General features: G+C 45.5%; 1 protein-coding gene across 2 annotated transcripts in view; it reads right to left on the minus strand.

Moving 5' to 3' along the window:
* LOC129697628 (kinesin-like protein KIF6) overlaps positions 1–17,053 on the minus strand; it is a 453,653-nt gene that overhangs the window by 383,241 nt on the left and 53,359 nt on the right. For both annotated transcript variants that reach the window (XM_055636340.1, XM_055636341.1), the window contains exons 3-4: positions 12,461–12,590; positions 8,507–8,713 (exon numbers count right to left, since the gene is read on the minus strand). In XM_055636340.1, coding sequence (XP_055492315.1) covers positions 8,507–8,713; positions 12,461–12,590 — 337 coding nt within the window. The remainder of the gene's footprint in view (positions 1–8,506; positions 8,714–12,460; positions 12,591–17,053) is intronic.

The raw sequence follows: 17,053 nt of genomic DNA on the forward strand, positions 1-17,053 counted from the left end.
ACAGCCAGAGACCCGGGTTGAATCCTGACTACGGGTGCTGCCTGTACGGAGTTTGTACATTCTCCCCGTGACCTGCGTGGGTTTTCTCCGAGATCTTTGGTTTCCTCCCACACTCCAAAGACGTACAGGTTTGTTGGTTAATTGGCTTGGTATGAATGTAAATTGTCTCTAGAGCATGTAGGGTAGTGTTAGTGCGCGGTGATCGCTGTTCAGTGCGGATTCGGTGTGCCAAAGGGGCTGTTTCTGCGTTGAATCTCTAAACTAGACTAAAGTAAATCTGTAAACTGTTTCATCAAACATACTTCTGCCCATCAACCCTTTTAATGTTCAACCCTATGCAAAATAATGAAGTTTAGTTCATGTTCATATTGTTTTAGCAGCACAATTAGGCCATTCAGCCCATCAAGTCGACTCTGCCATTCAATCATGGCTGATATATTTTTTCCTCTTAACCCCATTCTCCTGGCTTCACCCCGTAACCCCTGACGCCCGTACTAATTGAGAATCTGTCAATTTCCACCTTTAAAATATCCATTATTACTGTCACGTGTATTGAGGTACAGTGAAAAGCTTCTTTCTTGATCTCTATCCAGTCAGCAGAAAGACTATGCATGATTACAATCAAGCCTTCCACAGTGTACAGATATAGTTAAAAGGGTATAACATTTAGTGTAAGATAAAGTCCAGTAAAGTCCGATTGAAGATAGTTTGGATATCTCCAATGAGAGCAAAAATCAAAAAGGGCCACTTTTCACCATAATTGTATAAGGGGTAAGAGTGTTGTAAAAACAAGCCTGAAGGCTTTGTGTCTCAATGCAAGGAGCATTTGTAATAAGGTGGATGAGTTGAATATGCAGATAGCTATTAATGACCAATGATATAGTTGGGATCACGGAGACATGGCTCCAGGGTGACCAAGGCTGGGAGCTGAACATCCAGGGATATTCAATATTCAGGAGGGATAGACAGAAAGGAAAAGGAGGTGGGGTAGCGTTGCTGGTTAGAGAGGAGATTAACGCAATAGAAAGGAAGGACATTAGCTTCGAGGATGTGGAATCGATATGGGTAGAGCTGCGAAACACTAAGGGGCAGAAAACACTAGTGGGAGTTGTGTACAGGCCACCTAACAGTAGTAGTGGAGTCAGGGATGGCATCAAACAGGAAATTAGAAATACGTGCAACAAAGGTAAAACAGTTATAATGGGTGACTTCAGTCTACATATAGATTCGGTGAATCAAATTTGCAAGGGTGCTGAGGAAGAGGATTTCTTGGAATGTATGCGGGATAGTTTTCTAAACCAACATGTAGAGGAACCAACGAGGGAGCAGGCTATTCTAGACTGGGTATTGAGTAATGAGGGAGGGTTAGTTAGCTGTCTTGTTGTGCTTGGCCCCTTGGGCAAGAGTGACCATAATATGGTTGAGTTCTTCATTAGGATGGAGAGTGACATTGTTAATTCAGAAACAAGGGTCCTGAACTTAAAGAAAGGTAACTTTGAGGGTATGAGACGTGAATTGGCCAAGATAGACTGGCAATTGATTCTTAAAGGGTTGTCGGTGGATATGCAATGGAAGGCATTTAAAGACTGCATGGATGAGCTACAACAATTGTTCATCCCAGTTTGGCAAAATAATAAATCAGGGAAGGTAGTGCATCCGTGGATAACAAGGGAAATCAGGGATAGTATCAAAACAAAAGATGAAGCATACATATTAGCCAGAAAAAGCAGCCTACCAGAGGACTGGGAGAAATTCAGTCCAGCAGAGGAGGACAAAGGGCTTAATTAGGAAAGGGAAAATAGATTATGAAAGAAAACTGGCAGGGAACATAAAAACTGACTGCAAACGTTTTTATAGATTTGGGAAGAGAAAAAGATTAGTTAAACGAAATGTAGGTCCCATGCTGTCAGAAACAGGTGAATTGATCATGGGGAACAAGGATATGGCAGACAAATTGAATACCCAGCCACTGACACTCTCCTCCGCCTAGCGGAGCTGGTCCTTACCCTCAATAACTTCACGTTCGACTCCTCCCATTTCCTCCAAATACAAGGCGTAGCTATGGGCACACGCATGGGCCCCAGCTATGCCTGCCTATTTGTCGGTTACGTCGAGCAATCCTTGTTCAATACATACCAGGGCCCCATCCCCGACCTCTACCTCCGCTACATCGACGACTGCTTTGGTGCCACGTCCTGCACCCGCACACAACTGACTGACTTCATCCACTTCACCACTAACTTCCATCCGGCACTCAAATACACCTGGACCATTTCCGACACTTCCCTACCATTCCTTGACCTCACTATCTCCATTGCACGTGATAGACTTCTGACCGACATACACTATAAACCCACTGACTCCCATGGCTATCTGGACTACACTTCTTCCCACCCTGCTTCCTGTAAGGACTCCATCCCCTACTCCCAATTCCTCCGTCTACGCCGCATCTGCTCCACGGATGAGGCGTTCCACACCAGGACATCTGAAATGTCCTCATTATTCAGGGAACGGGGGTTCCCCTCCTCCACCATAAATGAGGCTCACACCAGGGTCTCTTCCATACCCCGCAACACTGCTCTCTCTCCCCATCCCCTAACTCGCAACAAGGGCCGAGTCCCCCTAGTCCTCACCTTTCACCCCACCAGCCGTCACATACAAAAAGTAATCCTCCGTCAGTTTCGCCACCTCCAACGTGACCCCACCACTCGCCACATCTTCCCATCTCCCCCCATATCTGCCTTCCGCAAAGACCGCTCCCTCCATAACTCCCTTGTCAATTCTTCCCTTCCCTCTCGTACCACCCCCTCCCCGGGCACTTTCCCTTGCAACCGCAAGAGATGCAACACTTGTCCCTTTATCTCCCCCCTCGACTCCGTTCAAGGACCCAAGCAATCGTTCCAGGTGCGACAGAGGTTTACCTGCATCTCTTCCAACCTCATCTATTGCATCCGCTGCTCTAGATGTCAGCAGATCTATATCGGTGAGACCAAGTGGAGGTTGGGCGATCGTTTCGCCGAACACCTCCGCTCGGTCCGCAATAACCAAGCTGACCTCCCGGTGGCTCAGCACTTCAACTCCCCCTCCCACTCCGTCTCCGACCTCTCTGTCCTGGGTCTCCTCCATGGCCACAGTGAGCAGCACCGGAAATTGGAGGAACAGCACCTCATATTCCGTTTGGGGAGTCTGCATCCTGGGGGCATGAACATCGAATTCTCCCAATTTTGTTAGTCCTTGCTGTCTCCTCCCCTTCCTCAGTCCCCCTGCTGTCTCCTCCCATCCCCCAGCCTTCGGGCTCCTCCTCCTTTGTCCTTTCTTGTCCCCGCCCACCCCCGCCCCCGATCATTCTGAAGAAGGGTTTTGGCCCAAAACGTTGCCTATTTCCTTCGCTCCATAGATGCTGCTGCACCCGCTGAGTTTCTCCAGCTTTTTTGTGTACCTTCGATTCTCCAGCATCTGCAGTTCCTTCTTAAACAAATTGAATAATTACTTTGGTTCTGTCTTCACTAAGGAAGACATAAATAATCTGCCGGAACTAGCAGGGGACCGGGGGTCAAATTAGATGGAGGAACTGAGTGAAATGCAGGTTAGCCGGGAAGTGGTGTTAGGTAAATTGAATGGATTAAAGGCCGATAAATCCCCAGGGCCAGATAGGCTGCATCCCAGAGTACTTAAGGAAGTAGTCCCAGAAATAGTGGATGCATTAATGATAATTTTTCAAAACTCTTTAGATTCTGGAGTAGTCCTTGAGGATTGGAGGGTAGCTAATGTAATCCCACTTTTTAAAAAGGGAGGAAGAGAGAAAACGGGGAATTACAGACCAGTTAGTCTAACATCGGTAGTGGGGAAAATGCTAGAATCAGTTATTAAAGATGGGATAGCAGCACATTTGGAAAGTGGTGAATTCATGGGACAAAGTCTGCATGGATTTATGAAAGGTATATCATGTCTGACGAATCACAGAATTTTTCGAGGATGTAACTAGTAGAGTGGATAAGGGAGAACCAGTGGATGTGTTATATCTGGACTTTCAGAAGGCTTTCGACAAGGTCCCACATAAGATATTAGTATACAAACTTAAAGCACACGGTATTGGGAGTTCAGTATTGATGTGGATAGAGAACTGGCTTGCAGACAGGAAGCAAAGAGTAGGAGTAAACGGGTCCTTTTCACAATGGCAGGCAGTGACTAGTGGGGTACTGCAAGGCTCAGTGCTGCGACCCCAGCTATTTACAATATATATTAATGATTTGGACGAGGGAATTGAATGCAACACCCCCAAGTTTGCGGATGACACAAAGCTGGGGGGCAGTGTTAGCTGTGAGGAGGATGCTAGGAGGCTGCAAGGTGATTTGGATAGGCTGGGTGAGTGGTCAACTGCATGGCAGATGCAGTATAATGTGGATAAATGTGAGGTTATCCACTTTGGTGGCAAAAACAGGAAAGTAGACTATTATCTGAATGGTGGACGATTAGGAAAGGGGGAGTTGCAACGAGACCTGGCGGTCATGGTACACCTGTCATTGAAAGTAGGCATGCAGGTGCAGCAGGCAGTGAAGAAAGCGAATGGTATGTTAGCATTCATAGCAAAAGGATTTGATTATAGGAGCAGGGAGGTTCTAGTGTAGTTGTACATGGTCTTGGTGAGACCACACCTGGAGTATTGCATACAGTTTTGGTCTCCTAATCTGAGGAAAGACATTCTTGCCATAGAAGGTTCACCGGACTGATTCCTGGGATGTCAGGACTTTCATATGAAGAAAGACTGGATAGACTCGGTTTGTACTCGCTAGAATTTAGAAGATTGAGGGGGGATCTTATAGAAACTTACAATATTCTTAAGGGGTTGGACAGGCTAGATGCAGGAAGATTGTTCCCGATGTTGGGGGAAGTCCAGAACAAGGGGTCACAGATTAAGGAAAAGGGGGAAATCTTTTAGGACCGAGATGAGGAAAACATTTTTCACACAGAGAGTGGTGAATCTCTGGAATTCTCTGCCACAGAAGGTAGTTGATGCCAGTTCATTGGCTATATTTAAGAGGGAGTTAGATGTGGCCCTTGTGACTAAAGGGATCAGGGGGTATGGAGAGAAGGTACAGGATACTGAGTTGGATGATCAGCCATGATCATATTGAATGGCGGTGCAGGCTCGAAGGGCCGAATGGCCTACTTCTGCACCTATTTTCTATGTTTTTATGTTTCTATGTAGATGGGACATTCTCTCGGTGGTAAGAGGACGCTTCAGTTGCCTGGTAACAGTTGGAAGAAACATTAGTAATATTGGACTGATATCTATTAGTGAAAAAATAAAATATTGTATAGTATCCGTGATTTTTAGCAGTGCTGTTCTTCAAGATTTCGTATTTGGCTGGAAGAATTATTGGTATTTTAAAAGGATTTGAATCATATGAGCAAACAGCATGGAAACAGATCAACACAGACCTGGCTGAACAAAATCTAACAGTATAACAATCAAGCTGCTATTTTTAAACTCAGGGTTCACAGGGTTTAGTTTAAAGACAGAGGGCAGAAATAGAATAGAATAGAATGCATTTATTGTCATTCAAACCTCGGTTTGAACGAAATATAATTTCTACAGTTTTTGACATTACAAAACAATCCAAGCCACACACTTAACACAGTTTACATAAACATCCATCACAGTGAGTCTCCAACATCTCTTCTTCCTGAGGAGACTGAGAAGGTGCCAATCACCAGGTCCTATCTGTCTCCGACAATGACATTAAAATTGAAGCATCCATCACAGTGAGTCTCCAACATCTCCTCACTGTGATGGAAGGCAAAGTCTTTATCTCTTCCCTTTGTTCCTTCTCCCGTGGTCCAGCAGTCCAACTGCAGTGTCGAGGCGAAACTGGGGCTCCGATCGGTTAAAGCCCCCGGCGGGCAATGTTGTAAGTCCTGAGGCCTTATTATTTTTTAAGCCACGCTCCGGGCGATATTAGGCTCCCGGCAATCCATGTCCTTTAAATCCCCGCGATTCCAGCTGTGGGAGAAGTCGCCGTTGCGGAGCTCGGAAAAGTGGTCTCCCACCAGGGACTTGGAGCTCCCGATGTTCCTGTTCACCGGGTCTGCAGCCGGTGCTTCCGAACTCCAAAAGTCGGGTCGCAGCCGCACGCCACCACAGCTCTTCCCGCTCCGAAGTTGGCCAGCTTCGCGATGTCAGTTCCGCAGGCTCTGCAACTGGAGCCCTCAGGTTAGTCCCGGCCGGAGGTCGCCGCCGGCTCCACGCTGTCAGGCCCAACGACATCCGAGACCCGACAGGGAATAGTCGGGTCCCCGCACAGGGAAGAGATTTAAAACGGTTTCCCCCACAGCCCCCCCACCACCCCCCACATATACACCACTAAAAAAATAATAAAAACTAACTCAAGACATATATTTAACAAGACAAAAATAAAAAAAGACAGACGACTGTAGTCGAGCCGCTGCCGTTAGGCGCCGCCACTCCCACAGGCCCTTCAGCCGACCGAGTCCACGCTGGCCAGCGATCCCTACACACTAACACTACCCTACACACACTGGCGACAATTGACATTTATACCAAGCCAATTAACCCACAAAACTGTCAGATTTTGGAGTGTGGGAGGAAACCGGAGTTCCCGGAGAAATCCCTCGCGATCATGGGGAGAATGTACAAAATCCGTCCAGACAGCACTCAGTCAGGATCAAACCCGGGTCTCTGGCCCTGTAAGGCAGCAACTCTACCGTTGTACCACCGTGCCACAGTGACAACATTTCCTCGGCTATTATTATGAAACTAATCAACCCCCAAAGTCTTAAAAATATATGCCACAGAATATTATATCAAAAACAATGGGGCCTTATTTCATCACAAGGTACAATCACAAAAATACAAGAGACAGAAAGAGAAAGATACTTTGGTGTGATGCCCCCTTTTAGTAACACCCTTTCATTCAGTTGGTAACACCCACTTTTAGTTTAGTTTGAGTTTAGTTTATTGTCACGTGTACCGAGGTACAGTGAAAAGCTTTTGTTGCGTGCTAACCTACAAGCGGAAAGACAATACATGATTACACTCGTCCATCTACAGTGTACAGATACATGATAAAGGGAATAACCTTTAGAGCAAGATAAAATAGAATAAGAAGAGCAGAGTTAAAGTGAGATATACTGCGGTTGGAGTAGAGGCTTTATTGTGAACAGTGAAAAAGAGGTGATGTTAAAGACTTGATTGACAGAAAGAAGAAACCTACGTAAAATATACTCCCAAAAGTATAAAGTTGAATATAATATTAAAATTAAGTTGACTACAGTAAACTTGGATTTGGATAGGCTTGGATAGAGTGGATGTGGAGAGGATGTTTCCACTAGTGGGAGAGTCCAGGACTAGAGGTCAAAGCCTCAGAATTATAGGATGTCCCTTTAGGAAGGAGATGAAGAGGAATTTCTTTAGTCAGAGGGTGGTGAAACTGTGGAATTCATTGACACAGAAGGCTGTGGAGGCCAAGTTAATGGATATTTTTAAGGCAGAGAAAGATAGATTCTTGATTAATACGCGGTTCAGGGGTTATGGGGAGAGGGTAGGAGAATGGGGTTAGGAGGGAGAGATAGACCAGCCATGACTGAATGGTGGATTAGACTTGATGGGCAGAATGGCCTAAATCTGCTCTTAGAACCTATGAACTAGCCATGGTCGAGAATGGGTTATGAGAGATACCTGTATCAATGAGCCCAACAGGCTGTCATTGAGTTATAGACAGTGAAGTGAGTGAAGTGAACATAGATACTACATCACACTGGTGACTCACACATCTTTGACATGTTTAGTTTACTTTACTTTAGAGATACGTCGTGGAAACAGGCCCTTCGACCCACTGAGTCCGCGCCGACCAGCGATCACTAGCACTAGCACTATCCAACACACAAGGAACAATTTACAATTAGCAGAAGCCAATTAACTTACAAGCCTGTATGTCTTTGGAGTGTAGGAGGAAACCGGAGCATCAGGAGAAAGCGTACAGGGAGAACGTACAAACTCTGTACAGACAGCACCCGTAGTCAGGATTGAACCCTGGTCTCTGGCACTGTGAAGCAGCGACTCTACCGCTGCACCACCAATCTTTATGGAAAAATGGAAGCCAACTACCATCTGATGCGTCTAAATATTCTGCGGTAATTTACTTATAATGTCAGTCATTATAAATAGAGATGATTGCAATGTTTAAGAAAGAACTGCAGATGTTGGTAAAATCGAAGGTAGACACAAAATGCTGGAGAAACTCAGCGGGTGAGGCAGCATCTATGGAGAGAAGGAATTGGTAATGTTTCGGGTCGAGACAGCATCCATAGATGCTGCCTCACCCGCTGAGTTTCTCCAGCATTTTGCACTGCAGCACTTCGAGATGACTGCAATGTCGAATTGACTGCAGTAATGACACCTCTCTTACAGGTCTGTGCAGTCACTGTAGTCTCATTCTTTGCACATTATGTAACCAAGATTGCTGGACGGGATGTGTGGCCTTACCTGTTCTAGGTATGTCAGGGAGAGGTTGATATATTTCGCCTCTGTCAGTAGCTGTCCTCCCACTCCGGTCTTTGTAACCCGCTCTGATCCAGCCAAGTCGACTAGGTGTAGTTTGGAGCGACGGATGGTGGCCGACCCTGGCTCACGACTGGAAACATGGATGGTGAAGATACAATGGGAGCGGGTTGAGGCCTGGTTCATCGGAGTCTGTCAAATGAAAGATTTAAAAGTTCAATTATTAGATGCCCCTGCCCGTGTTACGTTTCGCAAATAAATGTGCATTGCGTACATGTGTGGGTGATGTTTCGGGTCCAGACCCTTCTTCAGACTGATTGTGGGGAGGGGAGGAAGCTGGAAAAGGGAAGTGGCAGGACAGGACAAGCGTGGCAGATTTATCGTCCAACCATCTGCCCACTAAAACCCCACCTGCCCTGGCCCATGGCGACCTATTACCTGCCACTCTTTGACCTGCCTCTCAACCTTTCCAGCTTTCCTCGCCCCTCCTACAATCAGTCTGAAGAAGGGTCTCTTCCCAAAACGTCAAGAGTATCCATGTTCTCCAGTGGTGCCCGTTGAGTTACTCCAGCACATCTACAAGGACACTGGAGTAAGTCAGCGGTTAGGCAGCATCTCTGGAGAAATGTGGATAGGTGACGTTTTGGGTCGGGGCCCTTCTTCAGGCACACTGTCTGAATAAAACACAACGTCTGCAATGAATCCCGACTTTAAACCCAATTTAGGAAATCGTGGAAACATTTAGCGACTGTACTTCTTCGGGGAAGGTCAAGTTTAGGTTGCAGCAATTTGTTCAATTTATGATTCTATACGTGGGAACAAAGTCGGCTCAACTGAAATCAGTACTGCAATATTACATTTAAAAAAACATAGCAGACAAAAGGAAAATGGTTACATTGCAACTTGGCATCGCAGTCTCTCTATTACATCATACCACACAAACAAACATCAAACGGTACTGTTCCACTCAGGGCCCGCAATGTGTCCAGATGAACCGACTGTGGTTTGATACAACAATTCTAAGAATAAAACACCAGACAAAGGCAGATCTCTGATACGACAACCAAAGAGTCTCCTCCACAGATGGGAGTCATTTATGATTGCCTCTAATAGAATAAATAAAAGGAGTCAAATGCAAAATTACTGGATAAAAGTAATATGTCAGGCAGCATCTGTACATGGAGAAAGGGAATTGGCATCAACCTTTCATCAGAAGCGAGAGGGAGCGGGAGATTTGATAGATCATAAGCAGAACCAGAGAAAATTGGGAGAGGCAAAGGTTTTTATACCTGTACATTCTGTAACACTGTACTCATGTTCATACGTCATAGGAGCAGTATTGGGCCATTCGGCCCATCGAGTCTACTCCGCCATTCAATCAAGGCTGATCTATATTTCCTTCTCCTGCCTTCACCCTGTAACCTTTGACACTTCTACTAATCAAGAACCTGTCAATGTTTTGGTTTAGAGATATAGCACGAACCAGTGATCCTTGCACATTAACAATATCCTTTTACATTTACCAAGCCAATTAACCTACAAACCAGTACGTCTTTGGAATGTGGGAGGAAACCGATGATCTCGGAGAAAACCCACACAGGTCACAGGGAGAACATGCAAACTCCGTATTGACAGCACCCATAATCGGGATGAAACCCGGGTCTCCGGCACTGCATTCGCTGTAAGGCATCAACTCTACCGCTGCGCCTCCATGTCTATTTTAAAAATACCCAATGACATGATCTCCTCCGTGGCAATGAATTCCACATATTCACCACTCTCTGGCTAAAAGAATTCCTCCTCATCTCCTTTTAAAAGGTACATCCTTTGAGGCTGTGCCCTCTGGTCCTCGACTCTCCACATCCACACTATCCAGGACTTACCACATTCTGACCAGCTTTTGCTGTAATTTTACTCAAATGTCTGCTCAAGAAAAGACTTTATGACCAGAGATCACCAATCGTCCCCACTCAACTCCAAACACTGGTTGAAGAATTTTATCAGGATGCATCACAGCTTGGTTTGGGAACATCGAACATCGCAAGAAATTGCAGCGAATTGTGGACGCAGCCCAGACCATCACACAACCCAACCTCCCTTCTCTTGACTCCATTTATACCTCACGCTGCCTCGGCAAGGCCAGCTGCATAATCACGGACCAGTGGTACAGAAGTGTGAAAACGCACACCTCCAGATTCAGGGACAGTTTCTGTTATCAGGCAACTGAATGATCCTACCACAACCAGAGAGCAGTGCTGACCTTGGTGATCTTCAGACTATCATTGAATATGAATATTGATTTCTCTAATTTCAAGTAACCCTTGCACCACCCCCCCCTCCCCCCTCTTCCCAAGGCTCCCCCGCCCAAGTCGTACTAACTTCATAGAAACATAGAAACATAGAAATTAGGTGCAGGAGTAGGCCATTCGGCCCTTCGAGCCTGCACCGCCATTCAATATGATCATGGCTGATCATCCAACTCAGTATCCTGTACCTGCCTTCTCTCCACACCCTCTGATCCCCTTAGCCACAAGGGCCACATCTTACTCCCTCTTAAATATAGACAATGAACTGGCCTCAACTACCCTCTGTGGCAGAGAGTTCCAGAGATTCACCACTCTCTGTGTGAAAAAAAAGTTCTTCTCATCTCGGTTTTAAAGGATTTTCCCCTTATCCTTAAGCTGTGACCCCTTGTCCTGGACTTCCCCAACATCGGGAACAATCTTCCTGCATCTAGCCTGTCCAACTCCTTAAGAATTTTGTAAGTTTCTATAAGATCCCCTCTCAATCTCCTAAATTCTAGAGAGTATAAACCAAGTCTATCCAGTCTTTCTTCATAAGACAGTCCTGACATCCCAGGAATCAGTCTGGTGAACCTTCTCTGCACTCCCTCTATGGCAATAATGTCCTTCTTCAGATTTGGAGACCAAAACTGTACGCAATACTGCAGGTGTGGTCTCACCAAGACCCTGTACAACTGCAGTAGAACCTCCCTGCTCCTATACTCAAATCCTTTTGCTATGAAAGCTAACATATCATTCGCTTTCTTCACTGCCTGCTGCACCTGCATGCCTACTTTCAATGACTGGTGTACCATGACACCCAGGTCTCGCTGCATCTCCCCTTTTCCTAGTCGGCCACCATTGAGATAATAGTCTACTCTCCTGTTTTTGCCACCAAAATGGATAACCTCACATTTATCCACATTATACTGCATCTGCCAAACATTTGCCCACTCACCCAGCCTATCCAAGTCACCTTGCAGTCTCCTAGCATCCTCCTCACAGCTAACACTGCCCCCCAGCTTAGTGTCATCCGCAAACTTGGAGATATTGCCTTCAATTCCCTCATCCAATCCATTAATATATATTGTAAATAGCTGGGGTCCCAGCACTGAGCCTTGCGGTACCCCACTAGTCACTGCCTGCCATTGTGAAAAGGACCCGTTTACTCCTACTCTTTGCTTGCTGTTTGCCAGCCAGTTCTCTATCCACATAAATACTGAACCCCCAATGCCATGTGCTTTAAGTTTGTAAAAAAGTTCAAAGTTGTCTTGTTGAGTCTCATTGTCTGTAACTTGTTTTCACCTATCCTGCAGCTAACAATGGCCTGTTTCCTTTATCATTGTTACTGTTTTGCATTCATTCATTTGTCTTATATCCATCAATATCTCTGCCTGTGTGCAGGTTTGCAGGTTGTAGACCTCTGTAAATTGCCTCTAGCCTGTTGCGAAAGTGGGATAACATGGAACTAATGTGAACGGGTGATCGATGGTCGGCCTGGACACGGTGGGCCAGAGGACGTGTTTCCATGCTGTATCTCTCAATTAAAACTAAATTAAATTTCCTGGAAGATGCAATATAAAATGTCCGAAGTTGTCTCTTCCTGTGAGTTCATCACTCCACCTGGATATCAAGCACAGGCTTTGAAAGTGCTCACCTCTGCTATCATTCGGTTAGTATCTCCCAGGAAGAGCAGGTTAAGAGAATCTTCTTCATTGTTCGCCTGGTGGAGGGAGAGATTCCTCAGGTGGATGTGCTGGTCGGAATCTTCCATGATGGTCACCTTGCTAATGGATGGAAATAAACACCATTTAAATAAAGCATCAGGTACGTACGCCTTATGTCACCCTCGCCCAGTCCCCCTAAACCTACCTGATCACCCGGTTGCAAAACACTTTACCTCCCCCTCCCATTCCCACACAGACCTTTCTGTCCTGGGCCTCCCCCACTGTCAGAGTGAGGCCCAGCGCAAATTGGAGGAACAGCACCTCATATTTCGCTTGGGCAGCTTACACCCCAGAAGTATGATGGTTAGGATTAGGGTTAGGCCTCCTCTTGCACTTCTTTTCTATGATATTGATTTCTCCAACTTCAAGTAACCCTTTGCTTTCCCTGTCTCTCCCTCCTCCATCGTAGTTCTCCGACCAGTTTGACTGTCTTCCTAATCAAATTTTATCTTTGTATGCTTCGTTGTCAACTTCCCCTTGCTAACAATGATCTTTCCTTGACCCTCGTCCCCTTTGGTGTCTCGTTTTCACACCTTACCGTCCCATATCTAGTGTTATCCCTCTCCCCTGACTCTCAGTCTGAAGAAGGGCCTTGACGCGAAACATTACCCATTCCTTCTCTCCAGAGATGCTGCCTGCCCCGCTGAGTTACTCCAGCTTCAGTGTCTATCTTCAGTGTAAACTAGCACCTGCAGTTCCTTCCGACACCAACCATGCTGATGTTGGCTCTATTACTCTGGAATAACTTTATATAATACACATATACACAATACAAAACAATGAGTGACCTGAACTACAGCATTATTGCATAGATCACCTTGCTAACCATTTTAACTCCCCTTCCCATTCTCATACTGTCCTTTCTGTCCTGGGCCTCCCCAATTGCCAGAGTAAGGGCAGGGCACATGCAAATTGGTGGAAAAGCACCTCATATTCCTTGGAGAGCTTACAACCCAATGATATGACCGTTGAATGTGTAGGAAGGAACTGCAGATGCAGGGGAGGGAGACACAGAGATAAGGAAATGTAAGGTGTGAAAATGAGACATCAACGGGGATGCGGTTCAAGGAAAATGTAGGATAGATCATTGTTAGCTAGGGGAAGGTGAATTCTCTAATTTTAGGTAATTTCACAAACAGTCCCCTCCACCCATCCTGGCTTTTCCCCCATTCACCCTTCCTCCACTAATCGTTGGTTAACCAGTTCCACTGTTCGCAACGTTATTGGGTTCACATCGTCCCTAGCCAACAGACAGCCATCGGGGAACCTCCTTGACTGAGGTCATCATTTGTTGTCAGCCCTGCTTTGTCTTGGTCTTTTCTTGCTTGCAGTTCCCCCCACCCTCCCCCATTAATCAATCCAAAGAAGGGTCCCGACCCGAAAAATTACCTCCAGAGATGCTGCTAGACTCGCTGAGTTGCTCCAGCACTTTGTGTCTTTTTGTGTAGACTAGCACCTACAGTTCCTTTTTAACTACATTTTACTACACGGTGTTGGTTGCACTAGGGGATTTGTGCTTTAATTTAGTTGTGCACTATACTGTTAATATATTGAACTTCCATCATTTGAATACTGTATTTGCAGTCCTGCTATGCTGCAGCAAGTAAGAATGTTTCTTTTGGTACATATGACAATTTACACGCTTAACTTTAGTCAAAGTCAAAGTCAATTTTATTCGTCACATGCACCCGAAGGTGCAGTGAAATGAATTTGCCAGCAGCGATACACTTTTGTTTAGTTGTTTCAGCGCGGAAACAGGTCCTTCAACCCACCGAGTCCGCGCCAACCAGCGACCCCCGCACACTAACACTACTCCTACACACACTAGGGACAATTTACAATTATACCAAGCCAATTAGCCATCAAACTTGTACTTCTTTGAAGTGTGGGAGAAAACCAGAGATCCCAGAGAAAACCCACGGGGAGAACGTACAAACTCCGTACAGACAGCACCTGTAGTCAGGATAGAACCCGGGTCTCTGGCGCTGTAAGGCAGCAACTCTACCGCTGCGCAACCGTGCCGCCCTATCCTACAAATCCACACGTCCTCACCTTCCGACCTGTCCCAGCCAATTGAAAGATGTCAGCTAAGACTGTAGCAGGACTAGACATTCGTTCAGGGTTAAACCATCTCGGGCACACTTCAATCTTGCATTAATGAGCAGCGTTTGTGTTGATTCTTCTAATATTCAAGCACCTTAGACAAATACTCAGACACACAATGGGGCGCATGCTAGAGCCGCTGCCTCACAGCTCCAGAGACCCTGGTTCGATCCTGACCTCGGGTGCTGTCAGTGTGTGGAGTTTGCACGTCATCCCCATGGGTTCAATGGAAATCTTACTATACAACTGCGCATGAAAACAGTGAAATAAAAGTGTATCGGAGTATTAATAGGGGTAACATCTAATAGTCTACAACATCTGCTGGTCGAGCGGATTAGAGTTCTAGATTATTAGTGTTCTCCCTGTGACCAGGTGGGTTTCCAACTTCCTCCCACATCCTAAAGCAACGCGGGTTTGTAGGTTAAGTGGGCCTCTGCGTATTGCCTCTAGTGTGTAGGGTGTGGATGCAAACGTGTGATAACATAGAACTAGTGTGAAGGGGTGATCAATGATCAGTGTGGTCTTGGTAGGTCAAAGGCCTTGTTTACAAGCTTTATCGTTCAATCAAACAATTCATCAATAGAACTCAAAAGATGCAGACAGTGTTTATTTTAATACTGGCTTCAGATTCCTTCACATACAAAGCTTCAATGAAATGGCTTATCTATCTCGCTTTTCCTACTTTTTTCATTCTTTTATAAATGGCATCCACTTTTCTCAATCAATCAAATTACTTTGATATTTTCTACTTAAAGACTAGAGAGCATGGCTTCAAGGTAAAAGGGGCAAAAAGTACAATGAAGATGTCCAGGACAATTATTTTTACACAGAGAGTGATGTGTGACTGGAATACTCCTCCAGGGGTGGTGGTGGAGGCACATATGATAGGGGCGTTTGAGATGCTTTTACATAGGCATGTGGATATGTAGGGAATGGAGGGATATGGATCACGTGCCGGCAGAGGAGATTAGTTTATACCTGGTAACATTTGCAAAACACACATTGTGAGCTACATGGCATGTTCCCGTGCTGTACTTTTCCTATGTGTAGGAAAGAACTGCAGATGCTGGTTTAAACCGAAGATAGACACAAAATGCTGGATTAACTCAACAGGACAGGCTGCATCTCTGGAGAGAAGGAATGGGTGACGTTTTGGGCCGAGACCCTTGTTCAGACGCGAATAGGTGACACTACACTCGAATGGGTGATGTTTGGATCTGAAGGGTCTTGACCCGAAACGTCACCCATTTCTTCTCCCCACAGATGCTGCCTGTCCCGCTGAGTTACTCCAGCATTTTGTGCCTATCCTGTACTTTTTCTAGGTTCTATGTCCTAAAACATGTCAGGAATGTTTCATTGTACATAGTTTCCATGAATCCAATTATGGGATGAAATGCAACTCAGGTTCAAAGATCTGTTTCTGAAAGTTGTGAGGATGTTAGTTGAGGCAGATCCTCGGATGCTTGGTATCACTTAAACCTGACTGTGATTGTTGGTTTTGATTATTATGTTATCATTACAGGCCTGCAATGCTGCTGCTACATAAGAATTTCATTGTTCCGTTTTTGGTACACAGACTGTTCTGGGAAACCTGCCTCAAAACCCACCATTTGTTTGTTCTTAGAAAGTACGGCACTTTGGCGCGGTTGCAGCGTTACAGCCTTACGGCGCCAGAGACCTGAGTTCAATCCTGACCAGCGCCAGAGTCACGGATTCGATTCTGACTACGGGTGCTGTCTCTGTGGAGTTTGCACGTTCTCCCGTGACCGCATGGATTTTCTCTCGGTGCTCCGGTTTCTTGCCACATTCCAAAGACGTGCAGGTTTGTAAGTTAATTGGCTTTGGTAGATTGTAAATTGCCCCTAGTGTGTGTAGGATAGTGTTAGTGTACGGGGTGATCGCTGGTCGGCGTGTACTCGATGGGCCGAAGGGTCTGTTGCCACGCTGTATCTCTAAACAACACTAAACTAAACTAATCCATTTTTAACCTAAAATGCTACAGATTCTTGTCAAGATCAATGCTAATTGTACGATTTTGGCCCAAGTAGGTTTTTGGATCACATGGGAATCAAAAGCACTGAGGATCCAGCATGAAACTGGAGTAAAGGACAAAGATGAGATTAACCAGGCACATCAAAGCGCCTTATATGGCCGATTATTTCTTACATTGCTATGATTTCTCATTCGCAATGATGATGAAACTACTGGTGTCCACTATGATTACGCAACATTTTGGGTCGAGACCCTTCAGGATTGGAAACGTTGGATATCTATTGTTAATTGGAGTTAATGAGCTTGTCACATGTTTGTTAGCTGTTTGGATAACTGAGGAGGCTGCTTAGTTTGTTCTTTTGCTGCTCAATAAACATTTCTCTTTATAAAATCATGTTGTCTTGGTCATAACATGGCATGTTGAGTAG

This window comes from Leucoraja erinacea, chromosome 5 (assembly GCF_028641065.1).
Source record: "Leucoraja erinacea ecotype New England chromosome 5, Leri_hhj_1, whole genome shotgun sequence".
NCBI classification, from domain to species: Eukaryota; Metazoa; Chordata; class Chondrichthyes; order Rajiformes; family Rajidae; genus Leucoraja; species Leucoraja erinaceus.